Raw genomic sequence first — 26,335 nt, 5'->3', positions numbered from 1 at the left:
ACGTTTTATTTCTCAAATTAATTAAATCACTTAAATATAAAAAAAAAAAATCAACGATTTTTGTAGTCGAGTTTAATTTAATTTATCTCTTTAATAGACGCGAATTATAATTTAATCGATCAGTTTAAGAGCATAATTAAAGCAATGACTCAACGGCGAGACAAAGCGGTGAAATTATTCGCGAGAGGAAGTAGTTGAAGTAGAAAGGTACATCTACTTGAAGTCGACGACAATATTCACAACACGTCGCGGGAAGCGCTGTAATGTGCTCTTACCTCTGACAAAGCGAATGCTAATCAAGTAGTACTACTCCGCGGAGTTCCGCGTGCATTAAAATTCATGGCAGATCGATATAACAATTAATCTTAGCACGCGTGGTGCATCGAATCGTCGCACGTCGGTAATCGATACTCGACGGGAGATAATTAAGGCGCAAGGCACGTGGGGCGAAGATGAGGATGCATTCTTTCTGTCACTTTGCGACAAGGGTCGTCCATGTGGCGATCCGCTTCATAAATTTATCCCATATCTGACGGCGCCTTGCCGGATCGCGTTTCATTGCTTATAGATTCTTCCACGAGGATCCATAATCCGCAGAAGAGTGTTCGCGCTCTCACGCCGTTAGCGAGAAAGCCCTTGACGGAATGCAAAATTCATCCCGGGCTCAGGGATCCTCGGGACCGATCTTCCCGTAATCGCCAGTCAATATCATAAAGAGAGGAAGATCGCGGGTCGGTCGGGTTAATTTTCCCAAGGCGGTATGGGAATATTCTCGGAATTCTTGGATTATTCTCGGAATGCCGAAGACGCGTGGAATATGCCTATTGATCTTTCCGCAGTGGCTTTTCGATGTGGTCGGTATAGTCGGTGACACGTGACTGCAACGCGACCGAGTTGAGAAGATCTCGCCGAGTCTTTAGCACGCGGTTCTGAAACATGATAATTCCGTCCCGCCTTCTGCGCGTTCGGCGTGTCCCGTTCTGAGAAAGAACACGACACGTTTTTTTTGGTCTAAAATTGTAAGGTTAATTAAAATTTTAATTCGAATATGTAAAAACAAAGATTAAAAATTAAGAAATGTTATTGAGAAATAAAAATAGAAATAACCAAGCTCAAAAATGTAATAATTAAACGATTAGAAATTATTTAAAATTTAATCGGCGTTATCTACGCGAGTCAGCGGCTTCCTCGTCAAATGTTCGCGATGACAGAATGTCGTCCGGATGGCATCAGCGAGAAAAGTCGAGAAGTTACCGATGTGACTTGCCAACTTGACCCGGGAAATGGGTGATCCTCAGCGGCCACCAGTCAGCACGGATAGACGATGATCAGCTCTCGCTGGGTAAAGGTCGCGCAAGAAGATGACAGAGGCGGCACTCCATTATCGTTCTGTAACTCCTTTTAATTATCTCGGCCATAAGTTATAACCGGATTCGCGCTTTTTCGCGTCCTTATCGGACCGGGGCCGCGATTTTCCCCGGCGCCGACGAGAAGAGGAAAAAAAAAAGAAAAAAAAAAAGAAAAGAAAAGGAGAACGCGGAAGAAGCCGGAGATGAGGGAGGGTCGACGTAGGGAACGAGGAGAGGAGAAACAAGAAGAAGAATAAGGAAAACAAGAAGAAGTAGAAGAAGATGAGGAAGAAGAAGGAAAAGGGGATGCGCGCGAGATAGGCAACGGGGTAAAAGGGTGGCGGCTCTCGCGCGGGGGTGGGGAAACGGTCTGATATACAACCGGGCTATGGGAGGAAATCGCGCGCGCGCAAGCTCACGTATACACGCGAGCTCACGTAACACACGCGGCAGCCACCCTCACAGGTAACCGCGGGTTGCACACAGGCGCAGTTCCGCGGGCTGGACGGGGCGGCTGCGTGCTCGACGCCCGAGTGGCGCTCGCGCAATGTAGTCCCTCGGCTATCGTCGACGCGGGAGCATCGCCGTTTCGAAAGAGCCGCGGCCTTCTCTCCCCGTCGCGTCGCGCGCGTTGCGTTCCCGGTGGTGTCAGGGGGCGAAGTACGCGCCAGAGGGGTCTTCGCGCTCCCGAGGACCCTCTTCCGCGAACCCTCTCTTTCGTGGAGTCCCTCCGCCGACGATATGAAAACGCATCCCCGCAGACTCCGTCCCCGCGGTGCGATTCTCTGAAACTGGCAGAGACTTACGGTGCGTATCGTCACTTCGTCTGCAATTCGCTCTTTCGCCTCGAACGGACTTTCTTTGCGAAGTTTTCTCGCTCCCGACACACTCGCGAGAACGGTGCGATTCACGATCCCACGATGACGAAGTGTTAGTGACGGCCTAGTGAAGTCGGCATCGGCGGTGAACGGATTGCCTCGCTGGAAGATTGGGATTATTTCGCGAGCCGTTTCGGGTGACGTTCGTCCGAGATCGAGACCAGAGCGAAGAACGCATTTACAAATCACTGAACTAATTCTGGAACTCGAAGAACTTTAGATAACTGTGCGAATATTTCATAGCCGCGGAAGTAGCTAAGTTCTAAGATCAGAGCAATAATTTTTTCACTGCCCCGTTCGAAAAATCATAACGAAATTTATTATAAGGGAAAATTAAACGTTGCCAATTGAATTAAAAAAAAATTAATCGTCGATTGTAAACACGTATGCGAATAATTTCGCGAATTCCGTCCTGCAGTGCTTTGCTTGGTAGAACGTGAATCGTGCGTGAAACTGTCTCTAGCTTAATGACAGAAACGTCACTCCAGAACAATTAAGAACGTCGTCGACGGTCTCTCGAGGAGCTGCGTTTAATTGCCGGTGGTATTAGCGCAAAGAGGAACGTATTAAGGGCAAGTCAGACGGCGGGAGGAAAGCACGGTAGAAAGAAAAAAAAAAGAAAGAAAAAGAAGAAGAAGAAATTGCCTCTACCACGGTGAATCTACAGCGACGGCTGATGGGGAAATGTTAAAGTTAAAAGCTGCTCGTAAAACGCGTCGTCTCGTGGGTGCTACAACGTATTGTGCGCGCGGAGCTGGTTTGTTTCAGCCGCAACCCCGACGTGGAGGTGCAATTGAAGGGTCGAAAAAAATCTGCGGCCTGTCGGTCGCCCGCCCGCAATCGAACGTTTCGCGCGACGGACAGAGCTCGTGAACGTGAAAGAGATCGATTTGTATAGAGACCCAGTGGTCGAACGGCAGCGCCTGTAAAGGGACAAAAGAAACGGAGGCGAGGTTTCTTCTCCCTCGTTCGCGGCTACTATCGAGGCACGTTCGAAGTCGATCCCGCCTGAGGAAGAGAAATTGCGGCCACGGAAAAATGTGGCGAAGCCGCGCACAACGGGCAAATAACCGGTGGCGGGAATGATCGATGGAACGTCCGGTGCGTCGCGCGGATTGCATCAATAACGGCGATCAGCCTAATGCATCGTCGCCGAACTCGCGGCCATCGACGTAACGAGTGGCACGAAGACGACGTCGTTTAGACGTCGGACGAAGGTGATCATCGCGCCGGTCGATATGGATCGCGAGGGAATAATCTCTGTCGGAGGAGCGAGCGATAACGGCGATCCAGAGATCGCTTAAGTAGAGTCAGCATAATCAGAGTCAAGATTTATTGCCGTTGCGATTGCCGTCGTAGCGCCGCGATGTAAAGAAAAACAAGCTTATCGTTCGCAGATTGCCGCTTTCTCGACGCCAGTATAATCGACGGACGCGAGCAGTAAATTAAATATTTAATTGATTATTAAAGTCGTCAGTATTACGGCGCGACTCGCGCGAGAAACCGCGACGCGCAATTAGCGACGTAGGCTCCGTAATTGAGAGAATGTGGCGTCGCCGTGAAATCGTTTCGCAACACCGAGCGAATTGTTAAGCAGCGCGATTTTATCGACGAGGGAAAACTAATTGAGACACCGCGTTCTAACTTGTGAGTGGCTGTGCAACGGATGTACGGTGGCACGAAGTGGAAGTGATTCTGCCCGCCGCGAACGGGAATTACCGTGGAATGTCGCGATCGTCGATACCCAAAGTGTGTTAGTGCACCACTCATCTCTATCGTTCAGCATCTCCCGAAAACGATTGCGATGCGCCTGAGATAGTATATCAATATGTGAATGAGCCACGCCGGGGAAAAGCGATGTCTACTTCTCTTCCCACACTTGTCTGTTTTATAATTTGTTTTGGTAAGTGTCCTGCATTTATTTTTACAGTTTTTTTTTTTTGATAGTACAAGTAATCACGAAAGAAAAATTCGATTTGGACGTTTATCTTACGCGTACTAAATATTAACGCGATTGCCATTATACAACGTGTGTACGCAACAGCGCTCCGCACACAATTGTATCAATTTATCAGCTTAATGCTTCAAATATTGAGAAAATCAAAGTGCGTAATGGCCAACGGTCAGTAAGCAAAATAGATCACGATTCTCGAACTATGGATGCGCTAATTATTCGATGCATTCACGTTAATTGCACGCGTAATTATTGAGGCACTTAATAACGGCGGTATATTACGTGGCTTTAACTACCGTATATTGTTACGTTCGCAAGTCCCAAGCACGTACGTCCCCCTTTCCAATTAATATTTCGTGACTCGACGCAGTCAGGTCACCGTGCGAAAGTAAGGGCTCGTTGATGATCTCAACGTCAACGTGTACAACAATCTGCATAGATGTAGTACGCGATGACCATTATAGACTACCTCCGACGCGAATTTTTATGAAAAAATTTTAGGAATTATGTCAGAAGAATATACAACGTACAGTTATCAAAATATATTTTACATCTTTTTAAAAGCGTTGCCACACATAACGGACCCCGCTGAATATTTACAAAATTTGAGAATGAAACAATATATAAAACCCCGTCATGCAATATGCAACATTCTAATGAGTTTTATATATTGTAGTTGGTTTTAGCAGAATATTAATAATGCTTTACGTAGAAATTATAACAGACTTTGGACTTAAAATAAAAGGCAAAGGCCGAATCAATTTGCATAATTGCGTATGAAATTATCGAAACTCGTATTACGTTTTTGAATACAAGAATTACATTAATATTGTAATGAATCACAATTTAATGTGTGCTGCGAGTTTATTCTTAATCATTTTTATTATTTAATATTACATAAATCTTTTTTTAATTTTTTAAAAACAAGCTTTTAATAATATTATTCGTATATATATATATTTTTTTTTCTTTTGAAAAATTCATGTGCAATTATTAACACATTTCGGGTACATATGTCTTTAGTAGAAGCACGCGAATAAAGGTTGGAAATTTTCTGGGAAATACGCCAATATTTGGCACGCGGTGCAAACGACATATCCAACTTTCTCGTGAAAATGTGCAAGGCAGGTTTCAAAAAATTCGTTCAACCATGTATCGCCGATAAAAAAATAGTGCTTTAGGAGACAGAATCCACTAGACGCTATTTATTCGTTAATTATAATCAGACATCGTCGAGATGACAAAACAGAAACAACAGGCACGTTCGATTAGCATTCACGTTTCGCATTAATTTCCAGTTCAAATAGCTGAATAAGCGGCTGATAAAAGTTTCAATAAAATACGTATTAATCATGGGTATGACGCGCAATCGCTTTGAGCTATTTTCAATTTTATAAATTTCACACTCTTTGTTAAAATTTTATTTAGTTTCCATTTTGCTGCGCGAAAAATAACATTTTTCGGGAATTGTGCGGGAGGTAAAAAGCATTGACTTTGCAGTGAAAGCGCATGCATATTTTATCCAACTTACATGAGCTATGACTTCAATTATAGTATTGTATCTATGTACGTATAATACCTGTATACATATACGACAAGTAACTCTCGACACTAACATCTAAATAATAAATAAAGTAAGTTGATGCTCGCGTTAATTTAAATCGTCGTCACAATTGTCGAGATGTTTTATGCTTAATTTTATCAAGCTTATCAGAAATAAAATCCATACAAGTACACTCTCGAATTATTTCAAATGAGTTACGTATCGTTAAAGTAAAAGCGCGTCAAGATTTATGGGTTGCACGAGGATCATCGGCGAAGTTTCGGAAAGACGGAATTACACGCGGATTAACGTAGGTAGTAATTTTCGTTCTTACCTGCGCGTACCGCTGAATTCGCGTTGAAGTTTCTCCGGTGAAATCAACGTTTGTTGCTGCGAAAACTCTCGGTGATTTTCTCCTCGTATCTCAGACGTGTGTGCGTCTCGCCGAATGAAATGTGTCGTGACGATAAGTTCCTAGTTCGACTAGAACGTCCGAGGAAAGCGAAAGAGACGGGAAAATGTAGCTGCGTCGGATACCATTACCTACCTTGTATTTCCCATTCCGAGGTGTTATTTTGTTTTATTCCCAGCTGCGCGCTTATTTCTCCGTTTTCATGTGTAACGACATAATTAAAACCAACGAGGGCGATAAACGACCGCGCGCACCGTAGTAGTACGTCAACAAAAATTAAAATTCAAATTTTAGTTAATTACTGGCGCACCGACCACAAAAGACGTAGCTTTAATTCGGTGTCAGAGCATAACACGATATTATTACGCTAAAAAGAGAGAGAAAGAGAGAAGAGGATATTTTGTTAAGAAACGCGTGTCTGAAATTTTTATTTATCAAAAAATTACGTGACAGGTTAAAGTAAATGCCTCGATAACGCATCAACAATTCACGAGTTACGGAAATTTAGGGCTCGTGTTTTAGCCTTTAAGTTTTATCTATCGAGTAAAGGAAGTGTCTATCTTCATTTTTTTTTGCAATAAATAAAGGTACGTTATAGGCGCTTGTCAGATAAAACTTGTCAAAAACTTGAAACAATTAGCTCTTTATATTTTACTTACCAAGTTTTTTATTTATAATTTACAAGTAATAATTTAATTTAAAATAAAAATTAATGCAATATATTTATATTTGACACGGCAGAGTCGCCGACGTTTCTGTCGTCGCAATGCACTCGCGAACACACGTTCACCGTTCATTATGCTTCAGACGTTTATTATCTAATGACTCATTAACAGCTTCTCGCGGCACTCTGCCCATCACGACTCGCGCCATTATATTATTAACATTATCGGACAGTGAATTATGCGACGCAAACGTATCGACTATGTTAAAACTCAACGAGCCGTACTACCGGAACGTGCCGCAGGTTATCGCGACGGCGAAGTTGAAACTGAATAGACGTGTGTTGTACCTTCATTCACGGCGCGCTTCTCCGTACGCTACATGTCAATGTACGACGACGCTTCTATATTTACTCAACGGCAAAGTCCGCGTAATTAGTACGCGGGGCTTATATTACACGCATCGCTGTGTCCGCGCACGACGATGACTCTTCATTAACGCCGGGGACCAACGGGACGACGTAAACCGCGAGATATTTTAACGGAATAAACGCATTCGGCAGTAATAAGAACACCGGCGCGACATCGCTTACTCGTGTCACTTATTTGCAAGGGTAATGGCGCGACGCGACGGGAGATTAATGGAAGAATTAGGGAGCCTTCCTCGCTCGCCCTCGTATGACTGATCGGAAATTTAGCGGCGCTGACGAGCGTCGCCGGGTGGCGTTCTCGCGAGGTCGCACGGCCGTACAGGACCGCTATTTCGATCTCGTGGCGGCATATTGTAGCCGGGAGTAAAGGCGGTGCGAAAAGTTTTCGCGATAGTTACTCACGCCCCATCTTCTCCCTATCGAGGGTCCCGGGTGTGCGGCGTGTGCCTCGATGGAAGACGGAAAGTCCGCTAACTTCGACGCGCGCGAGCAGTACATTAGGTGGATGGGTAAACAGGTATACATGGCCCGGGCGTTGGCTATGTAGATAAATAAATGGTCGAATATAGGAATCGTTTGTTACGGTCGAAGATATCTCGCTCGCGTGGAAATCGATGGGAAATTTAGGGACACGGGCGATGCACAATGGATCTTCGAAGCCGGTAGCATGAAGTAAGAAACGGATAGTACACCCGAGGGGACTCGTCAAAAATGTAATGTACTCAAACACGAAATTGCCCGACTGTTTGCGGAACTTCTCTCGCAGGTATACGGAACTGTTCGGTGAATATTTTCTATTTGTACCGCGAAAGTTTTATAAAATATGGTTGCGCTTCGAGTTCCGTAAAATTATTGTTAACTTTATAACGCGATGTTTTTGCTACGGCACATTTGTGTGAAAGAATTTTTACTTTATTAAATTGATATTTTTTTCAGATTTCGTAACCAATATCGGTAACGTTATAAACAAGTCGTTGCGTGGCGCAATTAAAACATCATTCGATATAATAAAAATACGTTTAAAAATAAATGTATATTTAATATATATCTATATTTTAGTGATTAAAAAATATCGGGACATTTCGTGTAAAAAAATTTTTTTTTATTTATTTTAAATCTACGAAATAACATTTTTGACAGGTATTATTTTAATTATGCTTTACAGTTTTAAATTTTATACTGGTGTATTCCTGCGCGATTAACAATATAATTTGATACTCAATATTATTTCTATTATAAAATTTAACGATTGCTACTTCATACTCATACCGATGCTATCAAATATCAAAAATTGCTATTAAATAATTATGAACGGCTTTACTACAGCTATCATTACTATAACAATGATTCAATTAATTTAGTTAATATTTTTAAATCTTTAAATCAAATCGTTTGCCGTGAGCGAATCGATGAACAAATTAGTGCTAATCTTTCGAATCTTCTAAACGATGGCCTCAATCGATATACCAGTGACACAAGCACACTCGACTCCGAGTTTTTTTTTTTTTTTTGCAAATGCAGTGGCCTCTTCCGTTCTCTTCTTCCATCCATCGAAACGCGACCGCCACCCGCAGGAGCTCGCACTAGCTGTCCATCGGAAGAAAAAGTAATAAAAAAGTGTATACAGGGTATTCGAGTGCCAGGAAACAAAGTTGGCTTATCCGGCTGTAGAGAGGAAGCCGATTGCAAGGGAGAGACAAGGAACAACGGGAAATAGGATTTTGCGGCCGGTTGGCCAAAACCGACTATTGTCCCTCAACATCCGAAAGAATTTACCTCTACGTTGACGGATGAAGCACGATAAAGGTTCTCGGGACTTTTTCGTGACCTCGGGGTATGAAATAATTATAACGATTGCGTATAAAACCGATCGGTGCTTGAAGTTCTGTCTTCCATGAATCGATGCAGCTGTTTGCGATTTACGGACGGATCTCTAAATGACATCGCCGGCGAGGAAGAGATGAGATATATTACTAATAAACCACCGTACGTTCGTACCCAAGATTCTTGCTTTCTACTTTATTAGGTCACGACTCGAAGTGGTTCCACTTTCGATCAGTTTGCAGTGATATCCTTTCCTCCGCAGCATCGAAACGATTTTGTTGAAATTCCATCAGGGGAGATCGAAAAGACAACGGTGATGTACGCGACGGGCGGATTGATCGAACCCGCGCAAAAATCGTTCCTGTAGATTCGAGCGCGAAATTAATTTCCGGCGAAGGATTATAGATAATCCATCGCCTATGATAAACTTCCCTCGCAAATGCGTCTTTATCTCTGGCTATCTCCTGCGCCCGGTGTATCTCGAGTGCCGATCAAAGGGAGAAAGAGAGGGGACAAGTTTAAGTTTACACAGAATATTTGCGATTGGCAGACAGATACAAGCAACTTTCTGGAGAAATTAAATTGATTACAGATAAGACAAAAATAAATAAGTAAATTTAACAGATAAATCACGAAGGTTTAAGAAAAAAGAAATTTCCTCCTCAAATTCGAGAATTAACGGACGGGTACACAAATTAGATTAAACAATTTCTTTAGTAATTTATTAATAAAGAAATTAAATTCATAGAAAATAAAATATTAAAAAAATATTATCCCGGCGAGAGCAAAGTTCAATAAATTGCGACGCAAAATTAAATTATGCTTTTCGGAGTTTAATAAAATTAAAAAACAACTTTAAAGGGACATTCGAAATTGTCGATACGGCAACGGAGGGAAAATTCGTGTTCGCGCAGCTTCTGAAGGAAAATTAATTTTCAGCATAACAGAACAGCTCTCTTGGTTGATCCGATAATCAGGAGGTGAACTTGTTTCAACTGCTCCGAGTAAAAGGACCGTAAAACTCGATCCACTGGCGGTCGTTCGAATCAATACCAAATCCAATGCGTCAACAACGTAGCACCCGCTAAGGAGATTTTAATCCGATCGCTTTCCGCGCGTCAGGAAGTTCGCTTAAATCATTTACATATCTGTTTACTCGCATTAACAATCACAACAACGCGAAAACGCGGATGTTTCTGTCACACGAGAAATTGTTGTCGCATCGAAATGAAATATAAAACGTAAAATGTCGTGACTACTCATTATCAGATATTTCCACATCCGTATAATTTAATTTGCATATGGAACGAAGTGATTAATAACTTAATATTTCTCTTTCGTGTCCGGCTAATGCGTGCATATATGCGTATACATATTTAAACATCCTATTTTGAGCGCAAAGCGTAGCAGCAATCGCATAAGATTAATTCGTATCAACAGTTATTCACGGTGGTGTTTGTATAAAAGACAGTTTTGTATCTCGTCAAAATATACAATTAAACTCTCGGTGCAAATAAACGTGAAGAGTATCGATAAATGATACGGAAATAGAAAAATTAAATTAGGCGCGCGCAAATAAAAATATTTTAAGTATTCCGAAAATATCGTCGCGAGCGCAAAACGGGGATATTTATTTGAGTAGTTTACGTCTCAATCGAACCGCTCTTAATTGAATGCGTCGCCGAGGAAATAAATATCGTCCCTTCAATTGGCGGGGCATTCCTCGCTCGGAAATTTCGATGAAAGGCGAGCAGCGGGGGCTGAACTTTTCTCGCGTGGAACGCGGCGAAGTTCCCGCGAAAGAATTCGGGAAGGAAAATTAATTTCGCGAGCGGGAAATGAACAACGTAGAGCTCGCGCGATCGTACTCGCATCGAGCGGGCGGCCTAAGTTCGTGGCAACGGCCTAAGCGAGCGAGAGGGCCTCGGAAACGGACTCGACGTGTAGCGGTCTACACGAACTTGGGCCCGGAGCCCGGTTCTCCCCGTCACGGAAGTGCCTTCATCGGCGAAAAGTTTTGAAAGGCAATTACGAAGGGTTATTTTATGACAATACGCGCTCACGCGGCCCTCGGCGCGCGCGACGTTGCGTTACGGGGAAATCCATTCGTTTCGAAGTTTCATATTATCCGCAACGGCACGTCGGCTGGTATTTCGAAAAGTTCGACGAAACTGGAGGTACGAAGAGAAATAGAGTGTGCGCCAGCGGCGATTATACTTAATCCCGTCATCGATGAAGTTTGATATTACGCGCACGTCTACGTCGCCTTTAAACTTCATGGCGCTTACGAGCCCGGAAGCTATTCTCTCGTTAAAGTCCGGAGATTAACCATTGTCTTGCAGTGATGTTAAGAGCATGAAAAATGCGTTGGTCTTACCGCACAAATGCAACTTTAAAAGAAAAGTGTGGAAAAGAGTCAACATTGATTGTAAAAAAAAAAAAAAAAAAGAAAGAAAGAGAGAAAAAAAAAATGGGAAGTGAGCGAGTGTAATTATAAATTCTATCCTACTTTCTCAATTTATCTTCATTATGCAAATGTTTCGGTCTTGAGAAAATTTCAACGTCTCCGAGTTCTTAATTTCTGCAAGTTTGCGTTAATCGCAATATGTACGAAATTTAATCTTAGTAATATCTTTTACGCTCCCGGGGGCGAATACTTTTAATTTGCATCGCGGCTGAAAATCGGTCTGATTGCATTACGACTATTCAAGGGATCTTTTGGTGATTAAATATTCGCTGACAATGTGTGGCGAGGAAGTGGAGCAGGTATCTCCATCCTGGTTGAAATCAACTCCGGCAACGAGCGCGAGTACATGCAATTCCGCGTTAATCGTGAACTCGCCCTAAACATCGTGCAGTCGGAAATTCGCGGCGTATGGCTGTCTAGCTTTGTGAAGCACTTGACGAAATATAATTCGCAACTGAGAAAGTGCTTGCCCGTACACAGCTGATCCGGAAGTGCAATTCTAGAGTTGGCGATAGTTCGTGCGTGCGCCCCAGGTATTTGCGCCGCTGCAGTTGCCTGTGTATTTCCTCGTCTTAATCAAGAATCGTGAATTCGAGTGTAAGAATGCGGATTATGCGAAACGGATGAATTATTGTCAACGTCGGGAGAATAGTTGCATTAGCTATCTCAAACTGGTGGCAACAGTACTCGCGTTCTAAGTTGCGCCGAAGATTTAGGTCTTGTATTTATTTCTCTCCTCGATAGATTTTCCCTGGGAAAATATACTTTTCGTACAGCGCAGGGCGTAAACGTGCTTCTTTAGCTCGAAAAACAGCGGCACGAGCACGTCGACGCAATTTTGGAATACGTTTGTCGAGGAGATGCTTAATTAAATTGTATTATTTAATTACAATTACAATTGTTTTATGTAAAAAGTATGACGCGCATTGTTTTAAAGTTGCGGAACGTAAATCAAATAGAAACTTAATGAAAGAAATTATATAGATATTCAGCGCGAAACGTCGACAGTAATTTAATAATAATATGCAACATCAAGAGTGATCGCCAACTAAATATTTGCATCGCATTGGCAAAATTTCGCTATATATATATTATTAATAATGATAATTTTCCTCTGCAACTGAAAATGGAAAAGAAACAATCGCGCGAACCAGATGTATATTATTTCCATGTTCGCTGTTTTGCAAATAATGTTTGTCGATTTTTTATGTTACGACAAAACAGCTTTGCGTTGAAAAGTGAATTCAATCAAACGGTACCGTTAACGAAATCCAACATGAAAACAAACAGCGAAACTAGGACTACTTTGAAACGTTACATTTTTTACATTTCTTTTTCATCCAACGAAAATTTTGCAATTTATATTTTATTCAAGACGTATTTTTTCTAACGAAACTTTTCAATGTAGCAAAATAAAAGCTTATTTGGGAAAGAGATATGTTGAATTAATATAAGAGAGGAAAAAATAAAAAAAAAGTTGCAGGTTTCAAAAGAACTACATCGTGCTGTAGTAAACTATTTTTTCTAAATATCAAAAATTTGAGATTTATTCACAGTAGCGGATTAAAAAAGAGCTTTAGCGTAAGTCGATACCGTAGTTAATATCTTAATCTGATATTTAAAGCGCGTAGTTCGTGTGCAATTATTAATAAATCCGCCAGCGCCGTAGTCTCCTCCACAGAATTAATTTATTTCAATAGAATAATCTTTCCTATATTTTATATAACGCTCGCAAGATACGCGGGGAAAATATCTCTCGAACAGCACGCGCGATAAGCTTAGCAGCTAGTAAATGCACAGTATGCGTGTACACGGTAACGCGCAGATTTCAAGGGAAATCCGGCCGTAACGTCGCGCTGCCGTCACGAAAAGGAACGTTACCGTCACGTCAAGATATAATGTGATGTATTTAAATAGGTCCGTTCACGTACTGCCACGCGAACTTTCACGTGACGCGACTGACGTGACGCGACAATCCATGGACGTTGATGCTGTGTACGATCTCCGATGTGACGTAAACGTTAACGGGCTGATGCCCGAGACACCGTCTAACACATTTCGAAAATCAGGTGGCCTGACAAAGTGCATTACGTCCCAAATCCACCGAGAGCTTGCCGGACGCTCCAAACATTTCACGCACGTCGTCGACTTTAAACATACGAAATACATTCACGGACACGCGGTAAAAGAAGGAAAAAAAAAAAAAAAAAGAGAGAAGAATAATGAAACGTGCGATTTTTCCGCTGCTAGTTTAACTACTCGATTTAGTCGCGTTAAAAGTGAAGCGAAAAGGTAGAAAATGTGTGACAGCGTTATTCTTGTCGTTCGATCACTGATCACGAGCGAGAAGATACGCTATTTAAGATTGATTCGATAATCTTGTCAGGCATCTATTCTAGACTGCGGATCCGCAAATCTGTTCTCCGCGCGGTCGAAAATTTCCTGTCTATAATGGTTTTCTTCCGAGAGATCGGGATTAATCGTGATGACAATTTTTTTTGCTTTCAGGCGGTATAGCGTCATGCCTACGAAACTTTCGGACCGATTTCCTGGAGGAATGGCCGACGCCGGGCACCGGTCCACATTTCGACATCTCTATGCAATCGAACTTCACCGGGCTGGTGGGAAAGACGGTGCATCTCGTGTGCAAGGTGAAGAACTTGGGAAATCGAACGGTAAGCCATCGAAAAATCTATCGTCTGATTCGTGACCAAAGGCGCTATATCTTCGCGGACAGCGCGCCGGCCAACTACCCCACGTTGCTATTGAATAATTTAAGAGTAGAGTCGCACGAACGACCTTGCGACCCTTCCTCGCGATCGTAGCGGATACTTTAACGGCGCGTCACGTCGCCAGATTCGCCCGCTCGCTCGCCCGTCACCAAAAGACTCGTTAAACGACTTTTTAATCGATCGATGATCATGAATGGAAAGTTTAAGTGTCATCCAAATTGCACGAAAGTATCAGTAAAAACGTAACAGGCACCAATTACCGAGATAAAGCGCACAAAGGGTCGAGGCTTGAATAGTTCTTTGGCAAGTATCGCGATATATTTTGCGCTATTTCCGTTTCGTTAAGATTTTAAAAGCGTTTAACTGCAGTGGAGATTATCGAATTCACATTTAATTCGCGTATAAAATTTATGCTGCCCGAGTTTTTCCTCGCAAGCACTTTTATTCCTTGTTGTTGTAATTACAACGTTATAATTACAACAACGGCGCGTAATGCGAACAGGCGCGCCTCTCTATGGGGACACGCTTCGCTTATGAAATATAAAATCGCTGTTCTTATACGGCGAAGTCCGGGGCGCAGTCCGTCCAACGTAAATGGGGCTATTAAATAAACATTACTGTTCCTTCATCGTGCACGGTGCTGGCGTCTCATGAAAAAGGCAGACGATGTTAGCGTTTATGTTCCTGCATTATTAACCGCTTTTCTTATAGCGAGCAGAAGCATTCTTTTTGCGTATCGCGCGTCGACGAATTACATCGCTTCGAAAATTTCTCTTCTGTAATTACACCGTCTCTCTTTCTCTCTCTCTCTCTCTCTTTCTTTCTCTGCATATTGCTTTAGCCGAAAATGATTTTGACGTTTAATCACGCTGCCTTGTCATTGGCATTAAGTAGCTTACATTTCTTCATGGCTTCTTCACGCATTTGCATTTAAACGTCGCAGCTAATTCCGCTGTTCGGATGATCGAGCGGTATCGATGAATAAATGTATCGAGAATGAAGAATTGGCGATTGATCCCGTAAGTGCGAGATAGCATGACTGCACACGATCAGCCGATCGTAAGTTCTTAAAGAACGTCGCCGCGCCACGAAACTGGCCTCGCATATCGATAACCTTTGCGCTTCCATAATCGCATATTTATTACGTCTAAATTTCAAGTTTGCGTGCGCCCGTAATAAAGCTCGTGCAATTTCCATAGAATTGCCTCGTGACATTTTCTTTTTTCTGGAAATCAAACGTGATGCATGGCCACCGTTCGAAGACTGGATTGTTTCGCGTCGCGAGCTACAACGGAGCGACGCTTAAATTTCATTAAACCTCTCGTGTCGAGCATTTCTCCTCTAACGGCACCGAGACCGAGGTATTCATTCTCGATAAAAAGCAAAATACAATTGCGTCGAAACATTAGTCACGCGAGTTTTTGAAAGTTCTGTCGCTGGCATCGTGCGTTTTTTTTTTTTTTCTTTTTAATTCCGCGCTTTCGAGCTTGCTTCGGCAATACGATATCATCGAATCCGCTGATATATGACGCTCCGCTATCATAAGCGCGATGAAAGATCAATCCACCGTGGCTTGCGAAGACGCATCATTATCGGTTAGGTTTGCTTAGTTTGCTTGGGACTGACTAAGAAGCTGCTGCAAATACATGTCGGACGATAATGGTCGTCTTCATTAGCAGACATCGTAATCCGTTTGGGTTAGCTTGAAATCGGCTTTTCGCCGAGGGTAGATCAACATCATCGTGCGGACGATTTGGACATCTTCGCTATTCTGATGGGACATAATGCACTTGAATCATTAACAGAGAGGAGTTAATAGTTTAACGTAAAGTAGCAAGCGACTAATCTCACATCCCGTGCTGTAATTCAAATTGAATTTGCTTTTTAAATACAGTTCGATATTTTAAAACGCATTTATTTTGGCATTTCAATATATGATTTTTTTTTTTTTTTTTTTTTTACATTATCCGTATTCTGCCGCGCAATATTTTATTTTACATATACTAAAAATAGAATATTAAATAATCTGATGAATTTTCATTCAATTATTGCTGCGTGTGGTTCAATTTACGGCGCTTACACCTTTAGATAAACTCGCTGCTTTGATACGATACCCCAGTGAATCGTAACAGCGAATCATTGGCCGCATGATTATCTTTTGCATTTCTAGATATCCATTTTGCGGTTTCCCGATAATAATTGGTGATCGCGCAGTTTATTCATTGCGCAAACACGAGAACGGCTCGTAAACGCGCTCGAATACGGCACGGCTTAAATATCCACAATGGACGGTTGATTAACAGCAGATTCAACGAGTGATATAAAAATTTGATAAACGAAGCGTAATCGTAAACACATGGACGCCAGGTTTCTCGTGTTTCGTTGCCGCTTGTTGGTCGCGCGATACCCTCGTAATGATTTATGAATATTAATCGAAGCCTTCCTCGCTCTCTCTCCCGCCTCAATTTTTTTTTTTGCTTTTTTTTTCGAATCGCACACAATTGCGTGTTGTTAACGCATAGCTGTGACTGCAAAATTAAACCAAATGAGCAGATTGTGTTTCGGATGCTCGATTTATTTAAACGGCCACGGATGTCGACGACAACGATATGCTACATGCAACGAATCTTGAAATATTGGTGCAACTTGTCGAGGTGTTAAATTAATATTAATTATTATTATAATTCAACGCTAGAATGGTAACAGGCGGACGAACAGTTTTTAAACAGGCGCGCTTTATATATGTATATGTATATACATATATTTAGTTTCGGTATAAGCAACTTTGAGAAATTGACATTATTTCTGAATAAAATTATGCCACGCAATCCCTTGACAGTTGAGTCCCGCGAGCTTTATGAGTTGCCGTATCCCAGCCTCGGAATTTTATCGCTCAAGATGCGCGGTGTCGCCCGCTTTTACTTCGTTTCAGTCGCGCTAAGCTAAATTACTGCTGTCAGTACGTTCCAGATAGGGTTTTTGTTTATTTCCTGAAATAAAAGCTACGCTGAGCTACAAAGCACTCACGATTATTAAAAGGCGCTTGTTGCTCTCTTTTTTGCATTTTACGAAGATCGACGAATCTTTATATCGTAAACACTTCTGTCAATCATAATTTTCTCTCTTATCACGAAGGAATCCGTGAACGAAGGTCAGAATAAGCAAACGCGTTTGCCGCATTTCGTCTGATTATCGGCTTTAAAGTCTACGGAGAGGTAATATTACAAATAAATTATTTATTCTAGGCCAATTGCAAACGTTGTAACATTACTAAATTATTGTCGTCGTGTATTAAAATATTAAATTAATGTAGCGTGCACGGCACAATGGATAATAATTATTTATTAGTCACGAAACAGTTAATATATTTATGAATGATTGAAAAATTGATGATGTCCGGTGCATTTTGTGCAAACACTTGAGGATAATCTCGAAATATTCGAAAACGGAGATTCTCTCTCAAAATGCAATATTTTTATACTCAATACTGAACGTTCGAGCATATCGCAGTTATATTTTTCTTTTTCTTATCGTGAAATTGAGGAATAAGCGTACAGAGATGCATCCCGGTGCACAGTATAGTAGTATCGTGCAGCATTGCCGTGTGGGGGGGGTGTCGCGGTTGAATTTCGCTAAACAATGCAGCGATTAATGCCAATGACACATACGCGTCATCTGTAGTACGCGAGGGCTCGCGCAAGTGTCGGGATTCGGTGCTGAGATCGGACAATGCGACATCTCCATCATGTCTGCATCCCCGATGCAGCGTTCCGTATAAAGCGAATCTAGAGATCCAACTGTGCTCCCGTGGCTTTTAAACCCTTTATCATCTCGAAGCGAAGCTTACACGAATTGAATCTGATATCGTGTATACGGGGACGAGATATTTTCAGCGAAATAAAAAATGTATACGTTGCCTATGTCGAGAATAATTAATCAATATTCAATTTTAATTGCATTTCGATTTTTATACGTTGCAATCTACATTACGGTATTACATGCAGTTTTCACTTTTCAATTCTAATTAAATGTTTCATATTATACCCTTTCTGGCGTGTTCTGTGCGATACAAAAAAAGCTTTTATTTTACTGCGGAATATTTGAAAATTTCAATTTTATTGCAGAAAGCGTGTCATTTCTATTTGCCTCGCGCGAGCTGAAAAAGAAAAAAATAAAAAAAAAAATGTAATCCTTTCATTTCGTAAAAGCCGCCCGCGCTACGAAGATGGAGAATTTAGCTGAATCCAGGTACAGCGAAACGATCGCGGCCGAAAACCCTCGCAGCGCTCAGAATCTGTAGGATCGATTTCAATAGCCAGCTACCAAAAGCCGATTTTGCATTCGCACAGCGTGTTAGGTGTGCGCGGCGCACGACAGTTGCGACGCCTCTGTTTTCCTCTCGTTCTTCAAGCGCCAGCAACCCCATCGCTTCGCCAGGATGGATAGATTTTGTTTGGCTTTCAGCCGGCAACGCTAATGCCAATAACACGGCCGTGTCATCTCGAGAGCTCCAGCTGGCGCAGGTGCCGGATGCAGGACGAACCAGGACAAAACGAATCTCTCCATGGCAACGTCATTCCCGTCGAGAGGACGTCAGCCCGCGATCGGTTAATACATCGAAGTTTCCGTAAAATGATCCGAAAAGCGCGGTGTGCCCGCAGCCTTGTCCGATCACGCGAAATACTTTCCCTTTTTCCAATTTAATGAAACGTTCACATTGTTTCTACATTTTACGGAAAATATTGTTAAACTACAGAAGAAAACATTAATATTAAAGATATTCTTGTAAATTTTGCTAAATTAGAAATTAATTTTTAATGACAAAAGAGCGAACTACCGCATTTATTTGTGTCTAATGATTCTTTTATCCGTTGTAATCGTGAACTCTTGTTGCAGTCGGTGAAAACTTTTGGACTTTTCAAACTGTCAGATGGAATATCAATAATGAATAAAACAAAATCACTTAAAGAATACCGGTGGTCTCGCGCAGTTTTCGCCATTTTCTGGAGTTAATTAGGGTCAATCGAATGTAAATGTTACTCCGGAGAGTGCAGCCGATGAAATTGCATCAACGGTCTAATAGTTTAGTCTTCGTTTTTTTTTTTTTCTTTGCGCGTCGACGCGATAAAATTAATAGGCTCCAGCGAGACTTACGAGGATTTAACTCGGAATCTCGGCAGGCTTGCTTCGGTTTGTAACACGTCGTTGATTTAGATAAGTAAAAATTCAATAGCGGTCGAACGATGACATTATACAAACAAATAAGCTTTCGATTTATTTATTAAACGGTGCATTATGAAAACCGCAGGCAGCGCTGTAGGGATAGATAAATATTCCGTAGGGCAGTAACGCGCGCCTGATATTGACAGTTCAACTATGCATATAGGTATATAATATTATTTCCTCACATGGCCGTGGCCTATATACGCACATCACGTGCTTTGATCTCTGATAACGAAACCCGTGCATCTCGAAACGCTCTGCATTATGAGTGATAAATTTTATTTCTCTATTTTTGCATTATATTACATCTCAAGCATTTTAATGAAATTGTTTATAAAAGCGAAGACTTTTATGCGACCGCCTCGATAACAAATGTGTGCTGCGGAAATTGTCAATTTAATCATCGTGCAGCACGTCAATCACACGTATATTAAATGATATATTAAACAGTATTAATCAACTTTAATTTAACTGTGGTAAACAAAATTACATCGCGCTTCGGTTCTAATACAATATGTTCGGGTGCTTCGCTAACACCGTTGATGAATTAACAAAATTAATTTTTATCCGATTAAATCTGTTAAGGAGATTTCTTTTTCCGCGCAAAAAAAAAATCAGAACAGTGGTTATGTTGAGAATAACCGATAAGGTGGTTTTTTGTTTTAGGTTTCCTGGGTCAGGCACCGAGATATACATCTGCTAACTGTTGGTCGTTACACTTATACCAGCGACCAGCGTTTCGAGGCACTACACTCTCCTCACACGGAGGACTGGACCTTGAGGATACGATATCCTCAGCGTAAGGATTCCGGGATTTACGAGTGCCAAATATCTACGACCCCGCCCATCGGCCACCCCGTGTACTTAACGATAGTCGGTGAGTAAATACTGATTATGCGTGACGTTTCCATTTTATTTGCTTCGAAGAAAAAATAGAACAGAAAGAGTCTAGAGGGATGACTTGTTACATCCAGCGGATATCTTGTCAATATTATACTCACTAACGATCTTGTTTGCAAAACCCTCGAGTGTCTAATTCCCTTCAAGTTTTCACTTCGGTGACGTGACTTCAAAGTCAAACTCCACTTCATCGAGAAGTGTATTTATTTGGAGCGATATAAATTTTCCAGTAACATTGCAAGTTAGACTCAAACGTTCCCTTGGATGTAATATAACTTCAAAAGTTGCTGGTTGAAGAAAATGCAGAACTGTATCTTCTGCAGCTGGTTTGCGCATAATATAAACATCGTTTAATTAACTTCTATATAAGAAAGAAAAGTTCTATCCATAATTAGTCTTGAATTTCAGAAACTCATACATATAACTAGAAATTGTACATCGTTTCTTTTACATTTTCTCCACAAAATTTAAAAAAGAAGAATTCGAAAATTTGATCGGAAAGCGGTATACCTCGCGTCTTATATATGTAACGTGATATTCTTTTACAGAAATATCTTTAATATTTAAAAAACGATTATGTGCTTTATCCATTAATATTCAAGCATAAAGAGAGTATATGAGGTCTTATATCTTTAAAGATAGCTCGCTAATGACCGCTTCGGTACTTCAAACGGGCCGTCCAGGCAGAAAGGATCTTATCGACACGACTTGACCCAAAAGCTCTCCTCTACGATAGACTCGGTTGAGGCTCGAGCGTAGAGCGATAAAAATATTGAACATAATGAAAATATGACGAGAATTATATCGCTGGGTTACGTAACGTTTTTCACGACACTCGGGTAACCACGGTCTCAAATTGACAATCATCTTTTGTTTCAGAGCCAGTAACTATTATAGTTGGAGCGCCAGACCTCTTCGTCAATAAGGGCAGCACCATCAATCTGACGTGTGTCGTAAAATTCGCCCCCGAGCCACCCCCGACGATGACCTGGAGTCATAATTCGGAGGTGAGTGTTACGCCCACGAATAAATCACCGAGAGATAACGTTCCACGTGCGGGAGCAAATAAAAAAAAAGTCTAAATTTTTTAATAATTCTGAGTTTTTAATTTAGTCTCGGCAAAACTTTTTAATTGAACTTTACAAAATTGGGACCGCAAATTGATTCTAAATATTTTTTGCATATTTAGTCGCGGTAAAACGAGATAAGCTGGAAGCAGGTTCTACAAATTTCATTTCTGTAATTACGTGTTACCTTTATAATTTTCACACGGTGGCCTTTCAGACCAACGTGAATTCTGAACCGCAGCTCCGGCGTTCTATCTCCGATTTTCCGAGTCCGTCGGCAATTTATCTCGCGACGAGTCGCATAACGACGCTCTTTGCCGCGTCAGACGGACAACAGGCACGCATGATTAATACGGTCTGTCGAGGCGTATTTTCTTTGCGATGGGAAAATGCATTTTGTGCTTTTAATACCACTTTGTGTAACAAAAGTTATTGTAAACGCGCATTTCGCCAGGGCACAAAGAGCACATTACACCGCGGAACCCATTAATATTGACGAACTCGTTAGAATAATTTTGCGACGTAACGTTCGCGGCGTCGCGTCGCGTTGCGTCGCATCGCCGTTTTATTCACGATGACGGAATAATTTTTAATTCCCTTCTGCGGGCCCGATATTTGTAATTCCGCGTTCGGTATCCGCTGGACGGAAATTATTCCGCTGCGCATTAATGAGACTATCGTACGTATATGCGTGTATCGCAACGAAAACCAACGATCGCGATCAATAGGAGCGGAAAAGCGAGAGCAGGCAGTAATTTCTCGGGTGATCGCCGATACATCGGTATGCCGTTGGTCGCCGGAGATACGCCCTACACTCGGTACGTGCTTTTACCAGAATAAAACAGCAGGTAACGCAATTTTCGCAAGGTACTATCACGCACGTTGATCAAAGTGGAATGCGAAATAGAAGACCGATCGCTCGCACGGTCGTTCTCGCGGCAGCCCAAGGAACAAAATTATTTTCCGATTAATCCTACGCGGTTTTCGATTCGCGGATAATCATTTATCCGGTAACGCGATACACAGGCACGCATACACGCACGGCGATACGATTCCGCTATCGTATCGGAGGTGCGAGACGAGTTAACTATTTTCTTCCTCTTTCCTTTTTTTTTATCCTTTCTTTTAAAAAATAGAAATAAGCACTGGAAGGAAAACGAAAAGGGAAAGAACGAAAGATATTTTTCCATTCTGTACGGGGGCGTGCCGTTACGCGTGTCTATCTTCAAAGAGAATACGAAAGAAACGTATATACGTTTCCTGCTATTCTTTACCTCGTATCTCGCAGGGAGCTGCCTTTTATCTTCCGGCAAAGGGGCGTCATTGCGTTGTCGGGAAAAAGCGGGGATTCCACGGAGATGTAAAGAAAAAAGCGCGGGAGCAGCGTCTTTGAAAGAACGATTGCGGGTGAAACGCATACGACATCCTGCCTACGTGTTCGATATTACGCGACGCGAATCAAAAGAGAAATTAGCCTTTATTTCTGGTGCTGCCAAAGTTGCCTGCGGCTATCATCTTTGCGGGGCTTAATCCGCGGGAACTTGCAATAGTGCAAAGTTCAGATGGGTACCATCTCGTTCCCGGGCATAATCGGTGATACGGGGGAAGCTATGTCGGCGATTAATTTAATTCCTTACGAAGATTACTTATCGGCTTAGAAAGAACGTTTATGCCGAAAAGGAGTTTGAAGGAAAAACGAAATATATGTAATGAGTAAGCGGTAACGTCTGATCAATACGGTTTCTTTATTAATAATTTAATTGCACAATTATTTTATATCGAATAACGTTGTTATTATAATCGAGCATTTTCGATCATATTATGTATGTAAATTTAATGTCCCTTTGTTATTAACGTTCGCATCTGCGTTCTGTTTTCAATTTAATCGCGAATACATCATGCATGTAATTTCGACGTTTGAAAAAAATATACGGGTACGTTGTAATTATGTTGCAGGTTATCAATTTCGATTCGCCGCGCGGCGGTATCAGCCTCGTCACGGAAAAGGGGCCCGAGACTACGAGTCGTTTGATGATTCAAAAAGCTGTGCCGAGCGACTCCGGCATCTATCGATGCGAGCCAAGCAACGCGAATCCCAGCAGCATAAAAGTGCACGTCGTTAACGGTAAGCTAAAAAATTTTTTTTCACATGTACGTGCGCGCATTGTTATATTTTATTCACGGTAAAACAATTATTTTGGTGAATCTTTAGTTTCATTTAGAGTTGCGTTTTTTCAATTTTTCATGATCCGTCGACGTGAAAAAAATCTTTTTTTTTTTTTACATTTCTGATCAACATTTTGTGGTTTACCGTTAAATTGGAAAAAAATTCGAGCTCCAATCGGCTTTACTGTTGCAATTACAACGAAACGAGAGAAATGACGTCGTCCGCCATCGGTGAAGAGAGACCTCGTAGAGTGCTGCTCGAAAGTAACGTTGATTGACTTTTCTGTAAATATTGCAAGCTTCGAATCTATCCGGCAAGTCGCGCGTTAAGTCTGAAATCGATGGTTACAATCGGTCGATTACTCGAGCGCGCGGCACCAGGAATAGATCTATACGTGCGGCAATTGCAAAATGCAGTGGATTTAAAATTCTCTTTTTTTTTTTTTTCTTTTTTGTTTTCTTCTCTTATCGGTCGCAACGCATTGCATTCGATTCGCGATGCACAAAGCAATGACAAAGCATTGACAAAGTCTGATTTTCGCGCAGAATCTCACGCAGTTTTTGAGAACGTTCGAGCTGCGAGCGAAATAAAATCAAAATGAAAGCGGATTGTTTCATTCGTTCTAAAAGAAGGCGCACTTTTTTCCGTCTTCTTAATTCGATATATATATTTTTGAAACCTGCGAAATTTACGAGATTCACTTCTCGTCCTGCGAGCAATCAAGTCCCACGACGCGACTTTCCACGTAAATCTTACAAGTTGATTGCATGAATTGTTTTACCGTCTTTAAACATCGTTTTCAGCTACGTTCCAGAATTTGTAGAAGAAAATTTGAGATACTATAAAACGGCGTTGCTTAAAAAAAAAATCTACAATTTAAACGTGACAAAGTTTCGTTTTGGTAACAACGATTATTGACGAATGACGAAATATATTTGCCGATTATGATGATTTGTTCATAATTGTCTCTTCTATTTAACAATGCGTGATGGATGGATTAATGTGCGTGTAATCAAAAAGCCGATATATTAATTATAAATTTGAAGCGCGTTGTTTAGAACACAACAGCGGGTAGTACGGCCGGATGAAATGATTCATGCACACCGATACATATGCAACGGATGATACGTTATCGTCATCATGTGTCAGCATCATTTATCTACGATATTGCTTTCGCGTACGTTGGGAATAGTAGTTTTTCTCTTTTTTTCTCTTTTTTTTTTGTTTGTTTGCTTGTTTGTATTTTTTTTATTTTTTTTTTGTTTCACATTTTAACACAACGCATTTCTATTCCGAATATTTCTGCTTGTAACGACATTTACTTTTTCCTGTGCAAAAAGCAAAACAAAATCGTGTACACCGTGTACATATCGAAAGTTTCACGTTAATGTTCATTTGTTACCACCTTGTCCTTTCTACCGCCCACGTAATTCACCAGAAAGCGTTTAAACTCGTTTTGTATCGGCAACTTCAATTTAGCCTGTCGTCTAAACTGATTAAACGTCCGGCGCATTATTAGTTTCAGACTTGCGAGGAATCTGTATCGGTTTTCGATTGAGTCAGTATTCGCTAATTTCTGGGATGCACAGGATGGAACGAGGGATAACTACTTAAGTTTCTCATAATAACGCCGCGATATTAACGATACGCGTGAAAAATCTGTAACGTGATATATAAAAATATAACGAAATAGGGTAATAAATAATAATCGGTATATAAAACAAAATCAGCTTTATTTCTTACGCTTTACAATTATTTTCCGTTTGTTCAATTTGTAATTTAAAAAGTAAACGTCGACGTGAATAATAATTCCCTGGGCTTTATATACTTTTAATTCATGTGGTATAAAATCGTAGATCGAATTGATGAAAATTTCTGTTGCAGAGGAACATCCAGCGGCGATGCACCATGGGGACGGGAGCTCGTCGTACACCAAGACACGGCCGATTTGTTTTATAATTTTAGTGATAGCTAATATAATGTTTATATAAGGCGAGAAGTACGCGGAAACACACTTACCCGACACCTACACGCAGACACGATGAAACGAAATGCGCGATCGCCGAGAATCGCGGGCTGCCTACTTAACGTCGTTAACGTTTCTTGGATAAATATTTGTGCAGGGTAAAACCGAACATTACCATTTACCGTTTAAACGAAAAGAAAATGAAAACGAACTTCCGTGACCAAAAAATAAAAATAAAAGAAAAAAAAAAAAAGAATTTTCAAATATCAGCACGGCACAATAATCGGTAAGAGCGTAGTATTTTGTTAACATATATCATCAAGAAATAACTTACGGCGTCAAAATTTATTGTATTATTTGTAAATAAATTTATTGTATGTACATATCAATAAAACGATTGTCTTTAACTTGACTGACCGGTTAATGCAAAAGACGTCGTAAGTTACTGGCTAAGTTGAGGCTAATTCTAATCCGTCGAAATAAATAACGATTTTAAATTAATTTAAAGGTTCTGGAAATAATTTTGGATTAGTTTTTTATTTTCTCGCGTTTATAATGTACGGGAGGTATTAAGATATTACGAGGTAAGTAAACCTTTCTGATGTTTCCTCAGAAAATCTTTGTGAAAAATCGTCGGGGATTATGCATCGTGTAGCAAAATTCTCGCAAAAGTATTCCGTCAATCACGCGACCGAGGAAGTTTACCTCGTTATATTTCGAGGCAAACTTTATATCGCTATAGTCAATAAAGCGCATTCTT

At 41.2% G+C, this 26,335-nt stretch overlaps 1 protein-coding gene across 1 annotated transcript; it reads left to right on the top strand.

Moving 5' to 3' along the window:
- The first annotated feature begins 1,906 nt into the window (after positions 1–1,906).
- Positions 1,907–25,833, top strand: LOC139113925 (zwei Ig domain protein zig-8-like). The gene is made up of 6 exons (XM_070675381.1): positions 1,907–4,130; positions 14,029–14,195; positions 20,142–20,352; positions 21,255–21,382; positions 23,399–23,567; positions 25,494–25,833. Exons 1-6 carry the CDS (start codon positions 4,085–4,087, stop codon positions 25,598–25,600), a joined length of 828 nt encoding a protein of 275 aa, XP_070531482.1. The 5' UTR covers positions 1,907–4,084; the 3' UTR covers positions 25,601–25,833.
- Positions 25,834–26,335: the final 502 nt, after the last annotated feature.

Source organism: Cardiocondyla obscurior, linkage group LG03 (genome assembly GCF_019399895.1).
Source record: "Cardiocondyla obscurior isolate alpha-2009 linkage group LG03, Cobs3.1, whole genome shotgun sequence".
Taxonomy (NCBI): domain Eukaryota; kingdom Metazoa; phylum Arthropoda; class Insecta; order Hymenoptera; family Formicidae; genus Cardiocondyla; species Cardiocondyla obscurior.
Note: the sequence above shows the minus strand (reverse complement) of the source record. Positions and strands in the feature narration are given on the sequence as shown.